The 19,169-nt window shown below is 34.8% G+C and overlaps 1 protein-coding gene across 5 annotated transcripts in view; it reads right to left on the reverse strand.

Moving 5' to 3' along the window:
* Positions 1-19,169, reverse strand: part of RBBP8 (RB binding protein 8, endonuclease) — a 75,453-nt gene that overhangs the window by 15,802 nt on the left and 40,482 nt on the right. For all 5 annotated transcript variants that reach the window (XM_031690279.2, XM_072949110.1, XM_072949111.1 and 2 more), the window contains 7 exons: positions 16,049-16,115; positions 9,779-9,951; positions 7,731-7,835; positions 4,811-4,896; positions 3,334-3,446; positions 754-1,639; positions 545-671 (listed from right to left, as the gene is read on the reverse strand). In XM_031690279.2, the coding sequence (XP_031546139.1) occupies positions 545-671; positions 754-1,639; positions 3,334-3,446; positions 4,811-4,896; positions 7,731-7,835; positions 9,779-9,951; positions 16,049-16,115 (1,557 nt within the window). The remainder of the gene's footprint in view (positions 1-544; positions 672-753; positions 1,640-3,333; positions 3,447-4,810; positions 4,897-7,730; positions 7,836-9,778; positions 9,952-16,048; positions 16,116-19,169) is intronic.

Genomic DNA, 19,169 nt, shown 5'->3' on the forward strand with positions numbered 1-19,169 from the left:
ACAGAAATATTTGGTGGCTAAAAAACCCAAAAAGTCTCCTTTTAAACACAGCAAAATTATGAAAAGATTCACATATATATTAGAGCACTGTTTTCAAACAAGAGTTTAATAACCCATAAAAAATACATGCATATGTTTATAGATACATATGTAAATGCAGAGAAAAAGACAGGAGACCTATGGGGTGAGGAACAAGATCTGCATGATAAATTTCCACTTTTTGTATTTTAAAAGTCTGTATAGTTTAAATTTTTTAAAGCTTTTGTAAAGAAAATAAGAAATAACTACATAAAATAGATACATTTATAAAATCACCTATCAGGAGGTATTAAAGATGTCTATTTTTTCAAAAAGCAGCAAAGTAGGAAAATCACATTTAAAATGAAACCAGTAAGAATCATGCCATAAACACAGAAACATGCTGGGATATGGTATTTTTTCCTAAAACAAGTCAATCTATTCAAAGAATGTAAATAATATATTACAATACTCAATTTAAAGTCATAAAGAAAAACAATGGAAATACTATTTATAGTGTACACACCTTGGTTGTTTTGCAGAGACTTTGTTTTAGCAACTCTACATGGATTTAACTGAAGAACTGATGCAAGTTCACATGCTCCATGGACTGATCTGGTTTTGATTCTTATTGGTTCATGAGAACCAGCACCCTAGAGCAGAAAGAATTATTAGCATCCAGGTGAAATCACAAACAACCATTTAAATCAAAATCCTTGAATATTTAACACAAACCTTCATGTCATCAAAAAGATTCTCTGTCTCCAAACCTTCATGTGGACGTAGAGGGATTTTAAAGATAGGATTTTCTTCCTTTATTTGTAACAGTGTTTTATTATCCGGAGATTTGTTCAAAGACTGGAGGAGGGACTCCTGTAAACAGGGCTCTTCTGGGGAATCTTTGGTTAACCCACAGCTCCCACTCAAGGCCTTACGGCTTGAGGAAGAGCCCTTTGGAACAGGCTTCAAAGCCTCATAGAGAGTCACTTGCCTAAATCTGATTTTAGAGGTCTCACTTCCTTGGCTTTTCTCTTGATGCTGAACAGCTGAAAATCGATCAGACAGATCCAGAGGTTTATCCATCACATAGTCTCCATTCATGTTAGTATGACTATCCAGTGGAAAAGGAAAAGCATTTTCTTTATCAAAAGAGGCTTGGGGGCAGCATACTTCATCTTCACTTTCTTCCTCGATTTTCTTCCTTTTGGTTCTGCCTACCAATGATTTCAAGGGTACCACATGTTTATCAGTAACAGTATCTTTAATGGGATCAATACTATCCTGTCCCATTGTGGGTTCACTTATATTTTTATTTATAAGCATCTGCTTATTAGAAGATGACTGGTTGGTGATCTTGTTCACTTCAGACCCAAGATTATGATGTGTGAAAGGGGCACTGTCTTCAGATTTTGATCTAAGCTTCTCTGATCTGGAATGAGAAGTGTTGCTGAAAGGCACTATCTTCAGATGGGTCTTTTTCCCAGTCTCTAAAAGAGAAGGGGACAAACTTGTATTCAAACCTAAACTACTTTTCACGTTCGAGGCAGCTCCAAATACAGGCGATGACACCCGAGTAGGCAGTTCTTCCTGAGAAGGAGTCTTTGAATTAGAATCTGAAAATCTAAAAAAAAAAAAAAAGTGGTAAAACTTTTTTCTTACTAAAGAAATAGGCTAAAAATTATAAGACAGGCATAATGAGAAAACTTTTGCTAATACAGAATTATTAATAGTAAGGTCTTATTCACATATTAGAGGCAGACCATTAACCAAAGTTTAAGACACAGTATAACTGCAGGTTTCTCTTTATTTGGCTGACAAAAAAGCAGGAAAATGATACAGCAAACTTATCTCAATACCATGATATTCCATCTATATATATTTTTTCTAAGTAACTTAAATAAAATCACTATATAAGAGAATCATACTTTAATAAATCCCACTGGGGACCCAAATTCTGTTGTTATGAAATCTTATCTTGAGTTAACTGCAAGAAACAAAATTCTTACCCTAGAAAACTGAACATAACTTAAGACCCAGGCTGCCTTTAGCAGAGGAAAAGGATGTGGTAGTAGAAAGAACATTAGAATATGCACCCCATGTTCATAGCAGCACTATACACAATAGCCAAGACATGCAAACAACCTATATGTCCATCGACAGATGACTGGATAAAGAAGTTGTGGTATATTTATACAATGGAATATTACTCAGCCATTAAAAATAATGCCATTTGCAGCAACATGGATGGACCTGGAGATCATCATTCTAAGTGCAGTAAGCCAGAAAGAGAAAGAAAAATACCACGTGATATCACTCATATGTGGCATCTAAAAAAAGAAAAAAGAAAAAGAAAAAAAGGAGGACACTAATGAACTCAACTACAAAACAGAAATAGACTTGAAATAGTAAACAATCCATGGTTACCAGGGGATAGGGGGTGGGAAGGGATAAATTTGGGAGTTTGAGATTTGCAAATGTTAACCACTATATATAAAAATAGATAAAAACAAATTTCTTCTATATAGCACAGGGAACTATATTCAATATCTTGTAGCAACCTTTCATGAAAAAACATGAAAACAAATATATGTATATATATGCATGACTGGGACATTATGCTGTACACCAGAAATTGACATACTGTAACTAACTGTACTTCAATTAAAAAAAAAAAAAGAAAGCCTTAGAGTTAAGTTTGAAGACACAGAATGGGTAAGAGCTCTGGCTCTAATACTTAATAGTTGTGTGGCCTTAAAAAGACATTTAACCTCTGTGATGCTACAGTTTTGTCAGCTGTAAAAAATGGGGGTAATAAAACCTATTTTAATGAGTTACTATGATGACAAATTAAATATGATATATGTATCTAATACTGAAAGCTCTTTTAAAAAGCAAAATGCTACATAAATGTAGGTATTGTCAGTTAATGGATATTCTGAAATTAGTAAAAACAAGACATGACACAAGCTTGGAGGCTCATTCAAGCTTACAGTGGATCTGATACAACATCCAGCTTTTGAAAATGCAAACCTCGAAGGCATGACTGGATCTTTAAAGGGGCAGAGTAACAAGGCTGCGACCTCTCAAGTACTGCTTGCTAGAAGTACAGAAAGAACCTGAAGATAATACCCATCTCTCTCCAATAAAGCCAAAAGCCCTCAACTGGTCATAAACTGGGGGAAACAGCCTTTTAAATAAAAACTAATACAACCAGAGTAACAAGCCGTGGGAGAGAAACAGTTCAAGTATATGGAACTTACTGTAACAGAATCTCACTGACAGTTTATAAGTTTTTACCAAAATGCCCCAAATTACCTTAAACTATCTTCACTATTTCCTCTAGATTCCTCAAAAGGTTGCTTCTTGTTATCTCCTTCCAGACAGTGGTAGAGTTCATCATCAAGAGGGCTCCTGGGGCCTCGAGATTCCTTCAATAATAACATTTAAAGTACATAAATACAATGGAAGATTATTTATTCTTAAGGAAGAATGGAATACTGATATATGCTATGATGTGGATGAACCTCAAAAATACCTAAGTGAAAGAAGCCAAACTCAAACCCCACATATATGATACTGTTTATATAAATTATTCAGAATAGGTAAATCTGTAAGGACAGAAAGCAGACTGGTGGCTGCCAATTCCAAAAAACATTATTTAGATGAAAGAAAGGGAACAGAGATGATTATATTTTCATACTTAAAGGAGATAAACTTAAAAGGACCCTTTAAAGAACAGTGCTTCCTAAACTTTAACATGCACACAAATCAACTGTGGATCTTGCTGAAAATAGAAGTTCTGGGGTTGGGTTTGAGATTCTCTATCTCTTAACAAACTTCCAGGGATGCAGATGCTGCTGACTTGAGCACTTTGAGCAGCAAGTCATTAGAGATCAGTTTCCTTAACATATTTGGTGCCTGAACTACTGACGTGCCAGGTTTAAGGGTAAGAGGGAACTAGAAACCATTAAAACACATTTAAAGCTCAAAATTAAAAACTACCCACTATCACTTGAAGACAGATTTAAAACTAGAAAGTACCAAAAAAAAAAAAAAAGAATAAGAAAAAGAAAATCCAAACATAGTAAAAAAACCAATTCAATTTTTAGGAATTCAACAGCAAGGCAATTTTATAAGAGCATACACACATTTACTGACTAAAGCAAAAGAATACTATTTTAATGTTGTATCAAATTGAAATTTTCTTAAGGTTGAAGAACACAAGTTTTCCATTTTTTAGGGATCAGTTAGGGAAAAAAAGTAAATGTGCCTGATGTAAGGAAGCACTAAAATAATGAAAAGAAAATCATGGGGTCAATTTCTATCTCAATCCCTAAGAATTTAGTCTAACTGGATTGGCGCAAAGAATCAAAGCATCTGTAGTAGACCCAAGAATTCAGCCTGTTTTCCAAATCAAACTCTGGTTTAAAGGGTGTTGAAAAGATCCCATAAATTCTGAAATCAACAAGTCTTCTCTTAAAGTCTTCCCCTAGTTGGAAGAGGGTGTGGAGGAGAGAAGGGGCAGGGAAGAGGGTTAGTCAAATCCTCTAAGCCATCATTACTTCTCTAAATTTTGACTCAACTCACAACCTTTATCCCAAGAATTCTGAAGACTCAGGATTTCTGGAATGACATGGGGTGGATAATAGAAACAGGCTTTTCTAGCCACATGAATTTTGTTCTAAGCCTTTATCCAATAATCTTTGGATAAAATAATTTCTCCCTCAATTCTCTAAAAACTGACCTACAAAGACACTAATTCATATTATCACCAAACTAAAAAACTACTTACAGATTCTTCTTGAAGGCTAAGTCCAAGTGTTTCAGCAACAACTGTAGCTAAATTGTCAGCAGGGTAACTGCTTGTTCCATGTGTTTCTAAGTTAAAAAAAATCAATTATACAATTACAGAAAATAGATGTATGAAAAATACAAAAAAAGGAAAGAAAAAGGATCAAAGGACCACTTTACAAGATGGCACAGAAAAAATTTTAAAACTGTGTAAAAAGTCAAAAATATCTACTGTAAATGGCAGTAAGTTGCAAATATCTTTTTCAGCTAGGTTTTCTATTTTTCCTAAATGAACTGAATGCAACAGGTAGATTGTTTTTCTTATTGCCACTGGGCGAAAAATCATAAAAATTATATAATTATATGTATTTCTTGTGACATAAGATACAGCATGAATATCAAACCACATTTATATAGTACCTTTCATGAAAACATATTTTGTGGCAGAGTTTCAGCACTGCACCATTTCAAGTTTTAAGCTAACATATTTATTTGGAAATCACCTGTGTTCAAATATTTTATAAAGTTTTATGCATACAGTTTCAGTAAGTCAACAAGCACTTATGGAGCACATGTTACGTTGCAGGCACTGTGCTAGGCACTATACGAAAAGAAAGAGTTCTTGTCTTTAAGGAGCTTATGGGCTGCTCTAGTTGAACCAAGAAAGGTAAAAAGAGAATTGTGATAAAATGTGATAAACATTAAAGGTACATAAAAGAGGTGATTTAAGCACAGAGGAAAGACTCTCAAATCTGCCTTGAGAAACCAAGGAAAGCTTACCAAGTGAGGCCTAAGCTGATCCTTGAGAGGAAAAGGAATTAAACTGGGCTGGGGGCAGAGAGAAGGATTCTAGCCATGTGTAAGGGTCCGATATGTGAAACAAAGTTACATGTTCAGGGAACAACATGTGGTCCAACTGCTGGAAATCAAAGTGTAAAATATGTAACAGTAGTAGCACATGAGCCCAGACAGGTGATGAGGGATCAGATTATGCTGAAGAACTTAAAATTTATCCTGTAGGCAATGAAGAGATATCTAAGGGTTTTTAATGGAAAACAGATGCAATATTTGGGCTAAAATGGTAATTCAGACAGGCTGACAACAAACAGCCGTCACTAATAGGCAAAGGGATTAATCAGATTACATGAGAGATGCCGATGGCCAAAACTAGTACAAAGGGGGTGCAGAAGAGTGTGTACGACAGACATGTAGGAGGTGCAATGGATGAGATCTGGTGACTATTTAGCTATGTGAGTTGAAGAAGCAGGAGTCTAGGGTGACTCAAAGTTTTCTGATTTAGGTAACTCAGAGGTATGTAAAGTGTCATTCACTGAAACTGTAAATAAAAGGATGAGTAGGTTTGACAGGAAAGTTTCAACTTTAGACATGCTGAAGTGGAAGGATACCCAGGTACAGATGTTCAACAGCAGACACATACACTGGCTGTTTGGAATCCAGAAGAAAAGTCTCAGAGAAATAGATTTGGAATTTATTATCATATAGGTGACAGCAGAATACTTACTCTAACTGAAGATTCCTCCAGAAAGAAAAAAATCAGAGAACAGGCCAAGGATCATATATACTGGGGGCAGTAACATTTAAAAGACAGCTGGAGAAAGACTAGCCAACAAATGAAGGTGAAAAAGGAACAGTAAGAAGCAAGACAATCAGGAGAGTGGCACCACTCTGAGAGAGTACTCGATGTCAAACGTCACAGAAAGGTCAAGTAAGGTAAGGACTGGGAAGCACTCACTAGATTTAACAACCAGGTCACTGATGACTTTTCCCAGAGCAGTTTCAATGTATGAGAAAGAGAAGAGAGCGTGAGAATGTATTTCCTTTACCCCTCTTCTTCCGTCTCCTTCCTCATTTCCCCTGCACCCCTTTCTTTCTCTTTTTGGAGTAAATGGGAGTTGACAGAAAGGAGTTATTGAGCACAGACCAATAAAAAATTGTTGAGGCTCACTCCCTGACATAATGGAGTGTCTGAGGGCTGAGTATTTAAACTTCTTTTCATCCCCATATTCACTCACTTGCTTGGTAATCTCATCCAGTCTCACAGCTTCAGATACCACCTACATGCTGACAACTTTCATTCACATCTCTCTCCTAGACTTCTCTACAATCATACCCACCTACCCATCCAAAATCTTTATCTGAATGTCTATCCAACATCTGAAACACAAGAGTCTCAAAACCAAACTCCAGATTTCTAACCACTGCTAATCTCACCCCCACCCTGCAAACCTGCTGCTCACAGTCTCTTTCTTCTTAGCAAACAGCAACTCTAAAGAACACACTTGCCCTTCACTTACTCTGCCCCAGCCACACAAGTGTTCCTTAGTGTTCTTCAAACAAAACCAAAAGCACCTTCACCTTAAGGCCTTTGTGTTCACTGACTTCTCCACCTGGGATGGCTTCCCCCCAGATATCCACAAGACTCACTTGCTTCCTTTAGAATCTGCTCAAATGTCAGTTTTAAAGTGAGGCTCTCTAATATCTCTTCTCACCCTGCTTTATTTTTCCTCAGAGCCCCTGCTTCACCTAACATTTCTTTGTTTATTTTCTTTCTCCCTCAACCAGATTGTAAGCTCTAGGAGGTTAAAGGTTTTGTCTTGTTTAGTGTCTGGTATACAGTGGGCACTCAATTATTTGTTGAATGAATGAGCAAAGCACAGTAAAGTCTTATTTACTTAAAATTATTAGCTAGACTTGATTAACATGGATAGGGATAAAAATATGAATTAATAATAAGATAACATTACTTTCCAATATGAAAGAGACTGCTAAACAACAAGTAATGCAAACAAAATTATATGAAAAATATTTTAAAATACTATCCAATTCAGACAGTTGGCTGTTCTTGCCCACCAATAACCTCAAATTTTAAACTTATGAAGTAATCTCAGTATCTTGCTTACTAGCCACTGGAGCTTGACTCTGATCACAAGTGTCAGCCACTAGAATTTCAGTTTCATTAGGTTTATGTTGTGGATGAGTTGAAGACTTTGGAACTTTTCTCAATTCTAAGAGAAAAAAGAGGAGAGATTATATATAAACAATCATGAAGAAAATAGATAACCCAATACAAACCTATCTTTAAATGCATTAGAAGCGCATTTTATTGACATAATTTTAATATTCTCATAAAAGGTTTATTCCTTTAGTTTCACTAAGAAACAAAGCTGGATGGAAGTTAAGATAGTGGGAGAGAGAAGACCAGAACAGGTAAGCTGCTTCTGACCTAAGCCTTGTAGGGTTGTAATATTTTAATGTATCTTTTCCTTGTGTATTGCTGCAAATCAGTAGGTCCATCTGAAACGAATACTGCATCACAGAGCTTTTCAATCTTTGTTTAGTTTTTATTTTCTGGTAGGAAATCTGAAACATGCTTTATCAGAAATCATTCCACTATTGAAGGGTTTAGTTCAAAGAAAACCAAGAGAAGGACCAAAGTAAATGGAAACAGACTTTTACTAATTATAAGTAGAAAATATCATTAAAAAGTACTATAAATTTTAAAATAAACAAGCATGGATGATTAGAAAGAGAAAAGGAATAATTAGTCATTAAATTAGTTTTAAAATAATTTGCATGGCTCAAAAGCGATCTTGTATTTTAAAACCGAAATGTCAGATTCCAAGTAAAAATGAGCAGAACAAGATTAAAACTGACAAATTAAGTTTTAAATAGTTACAGGTTATTCTTATACAATAAATAAATAAGCCAAAAGCATTTTTACTAGGTACAAAAGACAGCTTCCCTAATAAAGAGAAAATTGCTAAGATTTGTTTTCCTAGATATTCTTTCCGATGGATTTAAACATGATCTAAATTATGCTGATGCTCATCTGTAGTGATTCATGTCCTGTCTGACAGCAGACTAAAAGGCCCACAAATGTTCATTCCAGATTGATGATCTTATAGTTTTTTTGCTAATTATATTTAAGGTTGTTTTAAACAGTTCTTTTGTTTTCCACTAGATGGTGATGCAAGCCCATATAAAATAGAGCAAAAACTGTCAGTTTTTTCATATCAAAGATTAGGATTTACTATTTTTTTTTAAGGTATAGCTACTGTTAGCAACTTATCTGCATTATAAAAATATCTCTACAACTATGTATACCCCTTCCCCTCAATGCTTTCCTTGTTACAAACAGTTAAGGTTAAAGATGAAAGTCTTTACTGCTTATTTTTAGATCAATATTAAAAGTAACGAAAAAAAGTTAAAAAAAAACCCAGCACTGTATCATGTCACAGGATAAATTTCAGGACTATAATGAAAAGGTAGTTCCAAAGCATTTAGCAGAAATGGTAAACTGGGCCTGGAATTAGAAATATGCCACTGATAAACCACAAAGTAGATACGTTATAAAGCCACTTCTTGATTTACTACCAACTGCCACATATTATAACAAATAAAAGTAGCTAGTTACAGCTACTGGTGGGAGTAGCTGCGGGTAAGACTTGGAAAATACAAAAGTTTAGAGCCAGGAAGATCTATGTCATCTGCTTACTTGACAGATTATTTAACCCCTTTAAAGAGCAAATCTTTCTTCATCTATAAAATGAAGGTGCTAACAGCTACCTCACAAACCTGTCATGAGAATTAAAATATAGTAATAATGTATTCAAATCACTCAGCATAATAACTGGCACACAGTAGGTGGAACTTAGGTTTACTTTCCTCTTTCCTTCTATCCCGTTCAGGTATATACACATAGGATTATTTTTCAAATAAAAAAAGGAAAAAACTATTCACTACATTTGTAAAATGCTTCGCTCTTACATATTAAGATGAACAATGCATATCTATACATAATACAGGCAGAAAATGCTCTCCCAGACACTGCACTAATGGAAGTTAAACTTACAGCTGTAACATAAGTTACCTGAACAATGACTATATTCCTAACAACAGACAAATACCTTTCTTTTTTTCAAACAGAACTAGAGAAACCAGTCCTCACCATTTGCACACCCAGAGTGCTCCAGTTGAGTATGTGTTTGTTCTACGTATCGGACATGGAGGTTCTCCTTTCTTCGTAGCCGGTTAGCACCAGAAAATGAAAAGGCTGTTATCGGTGAATCTGGAATAACATCTTCCTCAGATTCAAGGTCAGTTGCTTGATGTTGATTATTCCTAGAGGAAAATAAGGACAATTGAAAGAACACCAGTTAAACAAATATTTATTAAAACATCTATCATAAACTAAGGAACCATGGCAGAATAGAGGTATGAAGCTGTAAGAGAGGTAATTCCTTGCATCTAATGTTTCAAGTCTAAATATAAGGATTAGAGAAGTCCTCAAATGATCAGAGTACCAGGTGTGGAACAGTATTGTGAGAAGTAAAGTAGCAAGTGTAGTTTGTGGTACCTTAGGTAAAATTATAGGGATTTCAAATGGCAGAGAAAATCAGCAGAGGATCCTCCAAGTTTGAGTACAGGCAGGCAGTACTGTGTACATGTGTCAGAGAAGGAAGCTGGAACTGCATGAAGCAGAGCATTACTCCTCATTATTACTATTACTTATTACTTATTAATTATTAAACTCATTATTGAGAATATATAATAAGAGTACAGAGTATAATTCTCTTATTACTTATTATTACCCTCATTTTAAAAATAGAAAATAAAGATACAGAAGTTAAGTCATTTACTACAACAGTAACAGAACCAGGATCTAAGTCCTGGCAGCCAGACTCCCAGGACAATACTGTTAAGTACTCAATGTGTTATCCCTACTATAGAGCTGAGAAACCGTTAAGATCAACCGTTAACACATCAGTCAGAACAGTCCTAATATGTCACTCTTCTGATTAAAACTTGCCACATTTCCCCTCTTCACTGAAAACACAAGCCAAAGTCCTTTCAGTGATTCACAAGGTCCTGTGTGATATGACTGTCCCCCTTCTCCTATGACCTCTCTGCACCACTTTCATATTATATTCCACTCCAGCCACCCTTGCTTCCTCGAGGCTCCTCAAAAATACCAGGCATACTCCTACTTTGGGTTTTTTGTTCTAGCTGTTTCATCTGCTTGGAATGCTCATCCCCAGATACTGCATGGCTAATTATCCCATCTCCTTTAGGTGTTTGCTGGAGTTCTATTTCTCATCAATGCTAGCTTTGAACATGCTATTTAAAACTGCAGCCCCCTTCCCACACCCTAGTACTCTGTTACTTGTTACTCTGCTGTTACTTTATCTATGGCATTTATTGTTTTCTAACATTGGTTTGTTTACTGCTCACCTGCCAGAATATAAGCTCTAAGAGGATAAAGATCTTTTTTGGTTCACTGCCACATCACAGGTGTCTACAACAGTGCATACTTGGTACATGCTCAATAAATACTTGTTGAATGAATGAATATGAGATTCTCAAATTCCACTAGAAAAATAAATTTGTGCTGATTCAATTCAGGACTGAAGGCACTTAAAGACTGGGTTTGAACTGAATTGTGGTTATTAAGTAAAATAAAGTTATTTCACTTTAACTTAATTGACTTTTCCATGTCAAACCATTACGGATCCTATTTGCCACTAATTTTTATCAGTCTGTCCTAATGTACTTGTATCAATTTGTAATACTATGTATTTCCAAAGAATGACTTTTTTTTAATAAATTATGACCAACAGAGATTTTTTAAAAATTAAAATACAAAGATTAATTTATTCTAACACAGATTTATATCTTAATTTCCTGAATAATTTCAGTATTATCTATGGTCTATAATCCTATGTTCTATACTGAGGGAAATCTTTAGAGCTAATACCTAATTTTTACTCTCTACCTACAATTCTACCATCTTAATCTGGAAAAAACAAAGTAAGCTAAAGTCATATGAGAAACCCTTACAAATTAATGGAGCATGAAATCTACCTGACCTTGCTGTAACTAATCACGTCACAGACTACCTGCCTATTAGTCATAAAAATTCAACCTGAAACATGAATGAGTCATGAGTCCTGGCAGAGTCAATCTAGAAGTGGCTGTGATCACAAAAGGAAAAGGAGAAAAAAAAAAATACCAAAAACTAGCTCTAACTAGAGGTGGCTAAACTAAGTAAACAAGTGCGGGCTTTGTCCTCCTTTGTCATTAAAGAAAAAGGGGGAAAAAAACAACTTTCAAACTTGTTAACCAAGTTTCTTCTTTAAAGCATTAGGTCGCACTCTGATTTTCTGAGAAAAGTTAAAAGTTTATGCCACAGCTTTTGGTTATTTATGCACACTGGTCATCTTTTTCTTTCTAAGAGCCTGAGAGCGTCCCCTTAAATTCCTGTCAAACTACTTTTAGTTGTCTTTTTTTCCAAAAACCTGTAGGTCTCCCTTAATGAGTCTATAAAAAAGTTTTTAATATTCAGGCTTTTGTACTCCTCTAAAGAACTTACACTTCCAGTTAAAACATAATTTAAATTTAATGAAGTAGTTATAGCTCTTCTAACAATATAGATATTGTTTATCTAGCTCTCAGGAAGGCATCTGACAATGAATTTCTTGTGATCTTTTCATTGTAAACAAAAAGAGGATATACAAAGGTACAAATGACTGAACACCAAATGACTGAACACCAAACGACTGAACACCACACAAAGAATTATCATCACTGAGGAAACTTGTGGTAGTATGCCTCAGGGCTCCATCCTCAGGCAGGTTTTGTTCAACGTTTATTACTAGTTTTTGATGCAGGGCACTGGTGGAATATTTATCAAGTCTGTGGAAGACACAAAGTTGACAATAAAAGCTGACCTAATACACAGTGGGGGGAAAAAATCAACATATTAAAGACCCACCCCCTAGAGGTTGAAATGGGCCAAATCTAAAAAAAACAAATAGAACAGAATAAATGAAAGAGAAAAGCCTCACTTAAGTGAGCTAGAAGAGAGAGAATTCAGGCCTTGCCACCTACACAGGGTGACACCATGCAGGCAAACTTGTAAGGCTGTTTCAGCACAAAACTAAAGAAAGGGTATACAAACCCTGAAGTGAGGTAGAACCTGGGTCCAAATCCTGCATCTGACACTTACTAGTCACACTGGGTAAGTTAACCTCAGCCTCAGTCACCTCATCTATTAAGTAGGTACAGTTCTGTACTTTCCTACTTCCTTTTTGTAGGAAAGCTGTGAAAAAATATATATATATATACAAATGTAATACAATGCCCAGAAAACAGTAATCAATAGTACTCTTATCTTAAAATGAAGAGTCTTTTGATAAAAGGTTTTCTCAACAACTACCATAAAGCCATGACTCTGAAGTCCTCTATTTTTATACTGACACAAAAAGTCTACAAGTAGAGGACAGGGAAGACTCTGACTTAAAGGTTCTAGTTAGCAGTAAACGCAGTAAGGAACCACCAGTAATGTATTTTGACCACATACAGAAAAATAGACGGGACAGTACTACTTTATTGGTCAGACTGTATCTAGGAGACTAAATTCTTAATTAAAATATCGATAAACTGAAACATTAAAGAGAAATGGTAATTTGAAGAGTCCTGAAGGAATGCTATTTCACTGAGGAATAGTTAATAAACACAGGGTATCTATGCTGAAAAGTATGAGACTCAGGAGGGCCCTGGTAGCTGTCTTCAGGCATACAAAGGGCTATTGAGTAGAAGAGGGGGTAAACTTGTTCCAGGTGGTCCCAGAAGGCAAAATCAGAATCAGCAAGTATCACTTACAAGTACAGTGATTTCTATCCAAATGCAGAACTTCCTACTAGTATCATCTCACTAAAATTAAAAAGGCTTGGGAAAGAGTGAACTTGTATAAGAAGTGTTGAAACAATGGCTATTTCTTAAAGAAGTAATATAAGGAATTCAATTTAGAAGTGAGCACTGAATGAAGTGAATCCTATAGCCCTGAAGTGTATACAGATGTCTTTGACTTTCACTGGCCCATCACATCCATTTCCCAAAACAAAATGAGTCATGACCTCAACGTGTAGCTTATTTAATTATTTGCTTTTTGTGATTGGTAGAGTTGAACACATATTTTGAACTTTGTAGCAACAAATTTTTTTCTAAATAATTTCTTACTATAGTGTCACTAAACACTTATCATACCATAAAAGTATCTGTAACATCAAACAGAGCTTAGGTGAGTCAGAATTACGGCATTTAGTAAGAAAAAGTATAAATCAAGTAATACTTTTTCCAAAGTTCAGGGAAATTTCAGGCACTAAATAGATTTTACAGTGGTTTAGGTAGTCAAAGGAAACTAGGTTGCCTTATAAGATAATATTTGCTATTTTTTAAAAATTGAAAGTAAAGGGAATTTGAGGATAGCAAGCTACAGAAGAAGTTGGCTTCTGAGAATAACTATCTTAAATTTCAGGAGAAAACTGAAAGACACAATAAATTACCTCCTACACTGTTGCAAGGTTTGTACTGAATTAAATATACGTGCCCTGAGCTCATCTGTATGTTGAGCTTTACTGTAATTTCAAACTTCAGCTTTTACTTCTTTTCTAAAATATCAATGAGCTTCAAGAGAAAAATCTGTGATTTTGAGAATGTTAAAAATAAACTAATTCTAGTTAAAAAATAAACTAGAACTCATATTTCACCAAGAAAATGACATTATCTAGTTTCAATACACTTTATAACCTTGGTTTTGGAGGCATTCACCTAACTCTGTATTAACCTCTACAGACTAGTTATTTTATCTCTGGTATTCATAAATATCAGGGCTGATGTGCTCAAAATACCGTATTGCTAACTTACTTTACATAACAAAAATTAATATACGTTAACAAATACTTATCTGAAACCTTTGGAACCAGGTGTAATTCAGAATTTAATTATTTTTTTTTAATTAAGGGTAAAACAGAGCATATACAGCTTGTTACAAAACACCTCCATTGGAGCCTGAGGTATCATCTTGTAGTCAAGCACACTGATATTTCCACAGCAAAGCACAGAAATGCTCACAGGAAGTGGGACAAGTAAGGACTATAATAAATAGCATCTTGTCAGTTGAGGTGAGCTTAGGTTGTGAATAACATTTCAAAAAAAAACTCTCAGGTTTTGGAATCATATAGAAAAGATTGTGGATTCATGTTCCGACCTCACTTCAGATACGTACCATGAGTAAAAAGTGCTGACATTTTCATATACACGTTTGATAACCTCAGTCTGATCCCATAGCCTTCTTTCCTCATCTATTAGGCCCCCTCAAAATTGTCTTTGGCTACCAATGTTCAGTGGACTGATAACATGGGGAAATATCAAAATGCTATTGGACATCTACTACTTGAAAGCATACCTATAAAGATGTTAATTCCACTTGTGAGATGTGTTTACACATAAGACAATAACTACTCTAAGCCAAAATAGTATGTTACGTTCACATAGCTTACCAAAGTTTCTGTGGATGTCCACTCAAATGCAACAGAGCCTTTAAAAACCCTATAAATCATTAAGACTATCCTGAATCCTAACTCTTAAAAAATATTACGTAAGTTTTATATAAATGGGAACTAAGAACTGGCCATACCTCTGCTCTGCATCAGTCAGACTAGATCCAGAAAAACAGATTCTTTTTTTTAGGACACTGTTGGATAATGGAAAGAAGAGTCCTCTAACTCAGAAGATGGGGTTCTGAGTGATGTCTTATCATTTTACTTTTTGAGATTTGGTTAGCTTGTCTATAAAGCAGAGATAATAAAACTACCATGAAGAATCATAGTGGGGATAAGAAATAATAAGTGTAAAACACAAAGAAGAGTAACTGGTACCCAGGATAAAAATTACTATTTTTTTATTAAACGAAATGGAGGGAGAGGGGAGAGGAACAGAAGGAAGAAGTTCCCCAGACCTGAGGAGTGTGTAAGAGGAAATACTTAATCAGATTGCTTTTATGAAGCTTCTGGGACAGGCTGAAAGGGAGGTAACAAAACTCAAACATTTATTTAAAATGTAAGTATTTCAAATAATTTATTTGAATAATTTATTATTTATAATAGTTATAAAAATCAAAATGCTTTAAATTAAAATGTTCTGATACTTTATATTCATACATTAACTTAAGAGACGCATACGCTCTTTATATATACTCCCAAATTGAAACAAAAACACAGTTATTTTTATATTTTCAATTGCAGAACATTTTATAATTAAAAAAATGAAATCTTTAACTCTTAATATATCTTTACAGTTTGCATAGCTAAGTAAAATGAAGAAAGAGAAATTGGGGGAAATATTCAATTTTCTGCCACAGTTAAGAAAAAATACTTACACAATTTTCTGCTGCAGCTGTTCAGAAAGCTTTTTATTTTCTTCCTGTAGAGTATTCTTTTCATTCACTTAAATATAATGTGGAAAAGAAGCACATTATAGTGATGTTAACACATATGTCAAGGCTTTTTCAATAATTTCAACAATTACGGAGAAATTAGGATTTCAAATTCTAAGTCATAATGTTAGTCAAGCTTCATGCTACTGTTCAAAACTAATTTGTTACTAGGTAGTGATTACTACATCTCATATTGAACCTGTTCCACATAAATGATTAACTAATAATTTTAGGTAATGCTTGTAGGCAAAAAAGAAAGAGTACCTCATGTACTGGGGAGTATGGTTTAATTATTCATACCGTGGACAAGAAAGCATTCCATCTGGTTACTCAGTCCTACTAATTTCAAATACCATTTTAGTGAGTCATTTACCTTGAAATAAATCTGATCATAAAATACAACACTGACTATCAGTGTAATTTTATAATATTAAGCACATTAAGGAAATTTTCTTCATTAGTCATACTGTTTTATGAATAATTATGGTAACAGTAATTTAAATATATCCAATGAAGTAGTATCTGCTTGTTTGAATCTACCTTTACTAAATTTTCCTATCTATCCTTATTTATAAAGCAGAAATTCAGTTTTGGGTTATAATTCCTACTGCAGCCAGCACAAAATTTTAATCAATCCTTAATATTATGTCATTGGTTAAGTATGTGCCTTACTAGGAGGGATATATCAAAGAGATCAAGTCAGAGTAAGTACAATTAACCTCTCAGAAACAAAGTTAATCATACTCCAAAAATCTGTTAATAATTTACTGCTTTATAAATCTAAACATATTTTCTTACACTGAGTACATAAAAATTTATTGACTAGCTACAATATGTGAGGTTAATAAACTACCTCCTGTGGAGGATCTTAAGGAAACCTTAAGATAAGACAAGCACCAAAAGGAAAGTGTAGTCTAATGAGAGACAAGAATTACATAAACATATATTTTTTTTTACAACTGAAAGTGACAAGGGTATCAGAGTAAGTACAATTAACCTCTCAGAAACGAAGTTAATCATACTAAGTGAAATTCTAAGGAGAAAAAGGTTACTTTGGGTCGTTGAGAAAAATCAGGAGAGGATTTGGGAGGACAACTGAGCTGGACAGGTGACTATTCTATGCAAAGAATGGAACAAAGTTGAAAGAAAGATTAAGTATAATAAATGGTAGGAAGTCTTCAAAACCAGGCTAAGAAATGTGAACTTTATCTTAAAAGATGATCAGATATCATTTTTCAGAGATGAAAGATGGGAAGATTGATTTGTTGGTATATATAGCAAACCAATGTGAGAAGAAAGCATTGACTAGTCAGGTGATCATGAAAAGAAATGAGTATCTGGACTAATGTGGAGGAGCAAAAGTAAGAGTTGAGGAAAGGCGGAAGAGCTGTTACAGAGGCAGAATCAGTACTTATTTGGCAACCATTCTTTGTGGGGTGGGAGAAGTTAAAGATGATCTTAGCTGTCTGATTAAGATGGTTTACTCGATTCTCCCTCTCCAAATCCCAACAAAATGACAGAACAACTCTAAAAATAAGTCAGCTGCCATACTAAAAAGCCAGGAAGGGTGCCACCAGCAGATCAGAACTATAAAAAAATTCCTGAATGATTTAAAAACAGATAGGTTCAGACTGATGGCAAAATACAACAAAGGGCCTTTGAAAAAAAAAAAGTGGGGGGTGGGCTTCCCCAGCAGAACCTCATATTAATTCTAAAGGCAGCAAGGCCCAGAAATTGCTGAATGGGTAAATAAAGAGTGGCTAATAGTTGCTCTTAGGATAAAGCCATGAGGACATAGATCTAGAAGTTTTAAGACAGGGGAATCCATTAATAAATACTGAGACAAGGATATCAGGGCAGTGCTCTAAGTAACATATAGTGATCACTAGAGAAGGTATTTCCATACCCAGAAGATAAACTACTTATATACCCAACAGAAAAGCTCTCCAGTCAAGTGTTCTCCCTCCCACTTTCAGCCACTGGAGTAGGGCTCCTGTCAGTCAGAACTTGCATTCACTATTAGCAGAGGAAGGATTCTTCCCTGGGTTAATGAAGTAAGATTACATTTAACAAGCCATCAATCTAGAAATACTGACAATTATACACAATGAAGATCAATAAACAAACAAACAAAACCCTGAAAAACACAAAAATCTTTAAAAAAAATTATAAGCTAGTCAAAGAGAAGAATTAACTTTTGGATACGTAGTTTTAATGTAGGAAACAAGAGATATGTGACATCTTCAGAAAGATTTCAAATGCTGATGCCATGAAAAAGAAACAAAGATCGTAAAAATCAAAAACATAATACATGGGAAGAAAGAATAAATGTGATTGAAGATAGCACTGATAATATCCACCAAAGTGATTCTTCTAAAGTTCAGCACAAAAGAATAAAGTTACAAAGTATAAAAGTTAGGCACAAGGGGGATCCAACATCAATTTAATATGAGTTCCAGAAGAAGAAACGAGAGAATGGAAAGGAACAAACACTCAAAGAAATAACCAAAAAAACCTCCTTGGACTAAGCAAACACTTGACAGCAGTAGAGGTGACTAAATATTCCAACAGTAGTCTTACTACAAAACAACCAGATCCTGCATAAAAATATACTTTTTACTAAACTGCTGAGCTCACAGGACAGGAAATCCAAGAGAACCCCATACTACCACCACAATCAACAACAACAAAATGAAGCTGTGAGCTAAAACCCAAGCAGAGCAAACAAGCAGATGTTGGTATCAGCACTGGTGGAGGGACTGAATTTGAGATTTCCAGTTTAAGCCTCAGCTCCTGGAATGGTGCCAAAGTGATCCTAATTCCCTTACCCCTGGAGTCAGCGGAAAGTAACTCAGATATGGAGTCTCAAGTATTTCAGGTTACAGAATTATCTTACAAAGTAATGAAATATTTAAAGATTTAAAAGATGGAAGACTCAAAACGAACATGACAGAAGTGATCACAAAAGATGAGTAGGCAGACAAGACTGAGATAATTTGAGCATCAGTAAGAACAATGAACTAACTGACTGACACACATTGAATACATAAAATTCCATGTATCA

This window comes from Vicugna pacos, chromosome 24 (genome assembly GCF_048564905.1).
Source record: "Vicugna pacos chromosome 24, VicPac4, whole genome shotgun sequence".
Classification (NCBI taxonomy): domain Eukaryota; kingdom Metazoa; phylum Chordata; class Mammalia; order Artiodactyla; family Camelidae; genus Vicugna; species Vicugna pacos.